Raw genomic sequence first — 8,208 nt, 5'->3', positions numbered from 1 at the left:
GCCATTGTGTGCTCAAGTACTAAATAAATCCCAAAATTTTATATTTAATCACTTCTAACTTTTAAGTAGGTGTACTAATCTACCAAAGGAAGAAGATTATCAATACCAAGCCGACCAAATCGTTCTAACTACCAACTACCATAACCATGTGCGAAGCCAAAAGCTGTGAAAGTCGGCTCCTACAAACTATAAAGCAGGCTAATAAATTGAATGTATGTAGGCGTTGATCTCAGCTCTCAACCACTCGGTTCCTCCTCTCACCTGCCTTATTAATTAATTTGAACCCTTCAACGTTGATCTTCCTTCCTATGTTCTCCTTTCAAAACCATAAATTATTTTCCAATAAAATAAAATCATCACCTCCACCTTTTTCCCTATCTTTTTAAATCTTCCCTCTCTTCCTCTCTCTCCACAACATACCAAACTCATACCAACACACATCTCTCTATCTTTCATGGGTTCTCATCATCATTTTGAGCAAATTTCCAAATGTAGTTCGGAGGGTCGGTCGAACCAAACAGTGGCAGCCGACTTAGATGGGACGCTTCTTGTGTCTCGAAGCGCTTTCCCTTACTTCATGCTTATTGCCTTAGAAGCTGGTAGCCTTCTTCGAGCGCTAGTACTTCTTGCATCAGTACCCTTTGTATACTTCACATACCTATTTATATCGGAATCCTTTGCTATCAACATTTTTATCTTCATTTCCTTTGCGGGTTTGAAGATAAGAGACATCGAAATTGTGTCGAGGTCTGTCTTACCTAAATTCTATGCCGAAGATGTGCATCCAGAGGCTTGGAGAGTATTTAGTTCCTTTGGTAAACGATATGTTGTTACAGCAAATCCAAGGATTATGATTGAACCCTTTGTGAAGAATTATTTGGGAGCTGATAAAGTCCTTGGGACTGAGCTTGAGGTATCGAAATATGGTAAGGCAACTGGTTTTGTTAAGAAACCAGGTGTCCTAGTTGGAGAACACAAGAAAGCAGCTCTTGAGCTAGAATTTGGCGATAATTTACCAGATTTGGGATTGGGAGATAGAGAGACCGATCACGATTTCATGTCGATTTGCAAGGTTACACCTCTTAATCTCCTGTTTTATTTTATTTAAACTGCCAGCCAATTTTTGTGGTAGTCCGGTTTATACAATTATCGTGATTGGATAATTTACTACGGCCCTCTTTGTCATCTCCCCTTTGTGGCATGGGGCATTAATTCTAGAGCTAATTGGACAAATCAATGTTTGTCCACTCATATATTCTGAAAGAGGTGTGATGAGCACACACAGTTTTGGTACTCAGTTGGGTACACGGCTGATGTCGAAAGGGAATAGAACCATTGACCTTTTTCATCGGGATACACAGGAAAAAGATGTGTGGTTCTGTGCCCTTACCATGTCAGCTCCGTGCCAAAACCATGTGCATTCATCGTTTTTCATTCTGAAAATCAGCCAATAATTGCTTATTTCTAATCATTGGATTGGAGTATTTTCCTTTATATTGAAAAGAAAATGAACTTTTTCTTTTATTTAAGTAAGTATTAATTGGGGACATATGCCTTATAGATTAGACCCCTAAATGATCTTTCAAATGGGAGATGAGTCGTGATAATCTGACTTACCCATGTGGCATACTCAATTGACACCCCTGAAGTGACATAGTCAGGGAACCGTAGATCTGCACTCCTTGGGATACACAACTGCATTGTTTTATGGGGAAGCACCGTTGTGTATCCCGAGGAGTGAAGATCTACGGTTCCCGAACATACCATGTCAGGGGTGTCGATTGAGTAGCCACATGGGTAAGTCGGATTATCACGATTCAATGGAGATTGCTGGGATTCAACCAAACTAAATGTTCTATGCAAAGAAGGCTAGTACATCTGCAGTTTGATTTCCTTCTCCAAGCGCATGATAACATGTTTAATCTGATGTATGTCTGTACCTGCAGGAAGGTTACATGGTACCAAGAACCAAATGTAATCCTTTACCAACAAACAAGCTTCTAAGGCCTACAATTTTTCACGAGGGACGATTAGTTCAGAGACCGACACCTCTGATGGCTCTTGTGACCTTCCTATGGATGCCAATTGGCTTCATCCTTTCCCTACTCAGAGTCTACCTCAACATTCCCTTGTCCGAACGAATTGTGCGACACATGTATAAGATCCTCTGTATCAACTTAGTGGTTAAGGGCAATCCTCCACCTCCACCAAAGGAAGGTCAAAGGGGAGTCCTCTTCATTTGCAATCATCGAACAATTTTGGACCCCGTGATCGTTTCGGTTGCTCTAGGGCGAAAGATAAGTTGTGTCACATATAGTATAAGCAAATTCTCAGAACTAATCTCACCAATTAAAGCTGTGGCCTTGTCAAGGGAAAGGGAAAAAGATGCAGCCAACATAAAGAGATTACTCGAAGAAGGGGATTTGGTGATTTGTCCCGAGGGCACAACTTGTAGGGAACCATTCCTGCTAAGGTTCAGTGCACTCTTTGCAGAGCTCACTGATAGGATTGTTCCTGTTGCAATTAATACAAAGCAAGGCATGTTTCATGGAACAACGGTTCGTGGGTTTAAATTAATGGACCCATATTTCGTGTTTATGAACCCCAGGCCGACTTATGAACTCACATTCCTCAATCAATTACCTCTGGAGCTCACATGCAAAGGAGGGAAATCACCGATTGAAGTAGCGAATTATGTCCAAAGGGTGCTTGCGGGGACCCTAGGGTTCGAGTGTACCAATTTTACTAGGAAAGACAAGTATGAGATGCTCGCTGGCACTGATGGCCGTGTGCAGTCCACATTCAAAAAAGACGAAGCCAAGTAAACAAGGAAGAGAAATTGTATCTTCTATTTGTATTGAAGATGATAATCATAGATACTATGATGCATACAATAGAAGTTGATTTATGTAATATATACTTTTGCTTGTGCTCTCTCCCTCTGAAAGTCATGTGGGATACTTACTCAGGCCTATATATTTTGTTGCATATTTGATTGCTTATGTTATACACCAACTCGATTGGTGATTGCTAGATTTCAATTCAAGAGAACTTCCATTGCCACTCCATTTTTGCTTGTTAAAATCGAATTAATGAAATTGAACAACACACCTAGGCAAGAATAAAGTGACAACTAGGCACAAATTGAAAAAAGTTCATATTTGATGGCCCATGACTGTTGAATTTCATAAAATTCAATGGACCAAGGCATCAAATTTTTCATTATCGAATTTTTTTTTCAATGGGCCAAAACCGTCAAATTAATGGAGGATCAGAGAAATATGATGGCTCTAAGCCATTGAATTTTGGGAACATAAAAAATTTCAATGGCCTTGGATCATTGAATTTTGATTTCTAAAATTCAACGGGCCAAATCGTGGGCCTTGACCTGTTGAATTTTTCAATTTTCATGTTGAGGCATCTGGACCTTTTAGGCTTTTCTTCTAAGTTTGCTGAAATCCTAAAAATAATAACTTCATATATATATATATATATATATATATATATATATATATATATATATATATTATAGGGAGCGGTTCGGCAGCCCTACTCTCTGCCCTCTTTCGTGCCTAGTTTTTTTGACGTAATAAAAACAAATCCAACGGCTCGTTTGCTCTAACCGGTTATAAGTTTAAAAACTCATTAATTAACTAACACCCCCTGTTCAGTTTTCTATTCACTCATAAATCCCTCACACAAACTACTTCTCCTCTTCTATCAAAGCCTCTACAGAACGAATCCATCGATCTCCTCTTCAATCAGAAACTTTTACCCCTCTCTCTCTCACTCTAATACGACGCCATCGTCGTCGATCTCTACCCTCTCTCTCTCTCAAACTCTACCATCGCGCCAAACGACCCAACGCCATCACCATCGATCTCTATCCTCTCTTTCTCTCTCTTTGTTCGAACTGCCTTCAGATCCCGTCGTCTTTGGAGCCATCGCTGTCTCTCTCACTCAACCCTCTCAAACTCCTCACCATCAATCTCTCTTAAGTTTGATCGAATAGGTATTTTTTTTCACTCTCGATTCATACGAAAATCGATTGTTTTTTTTTATTTTTTATTGTAGTTGTTAAACTTGAAAGATCATGTGGATGGTAATTTTTTAAGTTACTGTTAAACGATTTGATCAAATAGGTATTTTTTTTTTCTTTTGGGTTGTACTTGTTACAGAATCCCTCTGTTTGAACAATTTTTTTTTCTGAACTTTCTCTTGATTTGTTTTGTTATTTGGATCTTGATTTAAAAAAAAAAAAAAAATGACCCTAACTTTTGCTAATACCAATCCAATTCATATGTCAATCAACAAATAATTAGCACACATCTTGTGGTGGTGGGATTAGCAAAAGTTGGTGTGACAATAGAATCTCTGTAAAAAGAAGACGTGTGCAACTTATGTCAAAATCTGGTTTTAGTACAGTAATCATTTTAATTCTCAAAACATGTTTTTTTCAATGAATTTATCACTTGTATAATCAACGAATTCGTAAATAAATTACCAACAAAGATCGTTGATATGTCAAAATTGTGAGTATTTTATCAACGAATTAGTAAATTATAAAAGTTGGGGTCGTTTTTTATGAATTGGATTGGTTTCTCTTGTTTTTTTTTTCTTACAATGTTGATTCTGAAATATATGAGAAACTTTACTCCTATCCAACTCTTTGAAATGTATTACTGAAAGTTGCTTAGTAGATATAGATGGTTTAGATGGCAATGGGAATGCATTTGCAGGAATTATATTGAGACCATTTTCTTTTTATTGAGGTTAGTGTAGATACTTCGTCTGATTTGCCATAATGTAAATTTAATACTCCAAATATGAATACGGAAGATGCTAAAAGTGACTATACTTGATCTTGGATAGATATATTGAGTAAATATGTTTGGTAGTGAAATAGGTACTTCTGTTTATGATCATTGGTGTCTCTAAAGCTAGTTTATGTTATGATTGATGGTGAATTGGAAGAAATTGTAGTTAACATGTACGACTAACTTTTGTTAGAAATAATGAAATGTTAAAATTGAATCATTTGTAGTTTATTGGTCTTTTACTAGTTGTAGCAGTCCATCATGGATAAGATTGGTATTGACAAAGATGAGGGGAATGCTATTGATGACATTGTGAGATTGTCGTTAGTTGAAGTAGATAGTGGTGAATATGTCGATTGTCAAAGTCTTAACAAAGACATTGAAGATCTAAAAACACCTTATGTGGGGATGTTGTTTGACTCAAGTGAAGAAACTCAAAAGTATTATGAGGATTATGGACGTCGTCAATGATTTTGGATTCGAATTCGAAGCATTACTAAGTCACGACGGGGTTCAAATGAGCCGACTGGAATAGCATACGTTTGCTCACATCAAGGTAAATTTCAATCAAAGAAGGTAGAAGAAGAAAATGAAATCGAGAAAAAAAAGAAGTTGTTCTACTATTAGATGTGGATGTAATGCAACTATGCGTATTGTAAACGACAAATGGACTACTAGATGGAAAGTATCGATTTTTAATGATGACCATAATTTACGTTCTCTTGGTTTCTTCATAAGCATGGTGTTTAGAAATATCCTGTCCATACTATTGATTCCAATGTACTGTTCTCCACAGATTTCGAGTCTGGCAAGATCCATTCGTGTGCTTGCAGACATGGAAGAACCGATTGGTCATGTTTTAAAGAGAACAGAGGTAAGGGGAGGAGTGGGTTTTTATGAAAACAATATGATTCCCATTTTACGTATTTGGGTGACAAATGAATATGTTTAATTTTTGTCAACTACAAAGAGTGAGGCAAATCACGCAAGCTTCTTTGTTATTTGATAATTTGCATAGTACGAAAATTTGTTTGAAATCTATTGTGTGCTATGAAACCACCTTTGTGGCCAACAGAATATCTGTCTTCTAGATAAACTCTCTTTGTGTTTGTCATCAATCACTCTGAAATTTCTGATATCTATACTCTTGCATCCAGCTTGCAGATGGGCTCATCTTAGAGAAGACATCATGTCCCTTGGGTGTTCTCCTTATTGTTTTTGAGTCTAGACCTGATGCATTGGTTCAGGTAAAAAATAAAAAATTACTTGATGTTGTTATGTGTTGCTACCTGACACAATATGGATTTGGTGGTCATATTCACGCACTGTTGCAAACTGTGCTACTTTTATAGAAGGGGACTTAATTTTGCACAATCAACCTATATCCACCAAGGAACACATATGGGATCATCACCACCAATGGATGGAGATCACCCCATTGATGAATGCTACACTAGGCCCAACACCATGGAATGGTATATGAAAAATGGATTGAGGGCCATCCCATTGAGGAGCCCTACAAGGCCATTAGATGTTTTTTTTTCTTCTTTTTGACTACCACATATAGTGTTGCAGTTATAATCTAGTGCTTCAAAACTACTAAGTTAAAAGGTTTCTCTTAAATCTTGGTTAGAGCTAACATTGTTTGTATTGCTACTACAGATTTTGGAGAGGTTGGACTTCGTGGATTATAGTAAGAGTTTATTTCAGCGGCTGGACTGTTGATGGTTGTATTATCTCAGGAAATGCACCGACAACTTTGTACAATGAGAGAAGGAAAGGAGATTTGGAGATGGAGAGTTGTACTAGCGTTTTAGGGATGGAGATGGACAAAAGTTGCTTCAGGGAATAGATAGGGATGCTGGAGACACTTTTTCTTAAGTTGAAATGTAACAGATGTGACCTCTTTTAACATGGGCACACACATTTTTTTTCAGCTCCATATATATAACTGTTCAACATGTTCTTCGTTGTTCGTACAATGCGCTATCAACATTCTTTTGAATCTGGATCAATGAACTGGTTGGCCAAGTGGATTACAAATTATTTGGCAGCATAGATTACAAATTATTGTACCAAAATGATACCTTACTGCTACTGCCACATAGATTACAAATTATTTTTTTCATCTCGAAATAGAAATTTACATTAGAGAATCTAAAAAATGGAATGTAACTAGTAGGGATCACTAGTAAATTCACATAAATTTACATTAGAGAATCAACTTGAAGGGATGATCCCTTTCCTTGTGACTACACACTCGTCATGGATTGATACCACTCTCCTATGCTCTTGGCTTTAGCACTCCATGCAGAAGTCTTTATGAAATGACACTAAGTTGTATGTCATACCCAATAAGTAGTAAATAAAAAGGATCTTTAAGACAAGAGTCTGTGATAATTTGAACATAATAGAGATTTACCATATTCTTACTCCTTGTTAAATATAATTAGCAATAGACAAACTTCTATTCGATATATTTATACATCATTAACACAACCATAAACACAGTAAAAAGAAAAATTACATAAAACAATGGACATTCGCAATTATGTGATCTTTTTGTTGGTCCTTGACTTTCTTCAAGAATTTGTGATTTCTTCTTTTGCCCTTGACTTTCTTCAGGGAATTGCGTTGGACTTCCATTGTGAAGTTGATTGTAAATCAATAAATGCCTCTCGACTTCTTCAAATGTCCCAAAAGCTTTAAAACAATTACCCCTATATCCATTTGTATACTTGTGACATTCTTCCCACGTTGTGTAAATCCCAGGTTTACGCCCAACAAAAACGACATAACATTTTGTCATCCTAAATACCTGTACAAATAGAGTATTTCAAATAAATGACTAATCATATAAATACAATTAAAACTTAAATAAACAAAGTCTAGCAAAATCAAAGTGGAGCATAAATGATATTACAATATAATAAGATCTAAATATATATATATCTATATATATATATATATATATATATATATATATATATATATATATATATATAGATATATATATATATATCATTCAGAGGAGACTAATCATAAAAGACAGATCTACGAATAATTCAAAAAAAAAACTTACACATTTCCAATTACCCCCAACAAAGAACTTCCTGGCCATTTCTAAGAAACGTGATGAATCCTAGAAAACAGGTTTTGATTCGGGTTGGGGGCAGGAATCGAATCGAAGTTTATTGTTGTACAAATCCGGAATCGAAACCAAATCAACTATACTTAGACCCGAACCAAATCAAACTAGCTATAGTTCAGTTTGATTTGGTTTAATTTGGTTCTTGGACCTCTTAAAGACATATGTCAAGGCACCAATTATCAAATCTTACACTTAAAACCCCACTTATCTGATGGTTGGAACCATGTCATTTGAACCACT

General features: G+C 36.4%; 1 protein-coding gene across 1 annotated transcript; it reads left to right on the top strand.

The window, feature by feature from the left end:
- Positions 1-231: 231 nt before the first annotated feature.
- On the top strand, positions 232-3,058 carry LOC147386223 (glycerol-3-phosphate 2-O-acyltransferase 6-like). Its single transcript, XM_086424494.1, has 2 exons — positions 232-1,072; positions 1,947-3,058. The coding sequence occupies exons 1-2, from the start codon at positions 455-457 to the stop codon at positions 2,823-2,825; spliced, it is 1,497 nt and encodes a 498-aa protein (XP_086280620.1). The 5' UTR covers positions 232-454; the 3' UTR covers positions 2,826-3,058.
- The last annotated feature ends 5,150 nt before the right edge of the window (positions 3,059-8,208 follow it).

Source organism: Akebia trifoliata, chromosome 14 (genome assembly GCF_017979445.1).
Source record: "Akebia trifoliata isolate Shusen 1 chromosome 14, ASM1797944v1, whole genome shotgun sequence".
NCBI classification, from domain to species: Eukaryota; Viridiplantae; Streptophyta; class Magnoliopsida; order Ranunculales; family Lardizabalaceae; genus Akebia; species Akebia trifoliata.
This window is presented reverse-complemented; position numbering and strand designations above follow the sequence as displayed.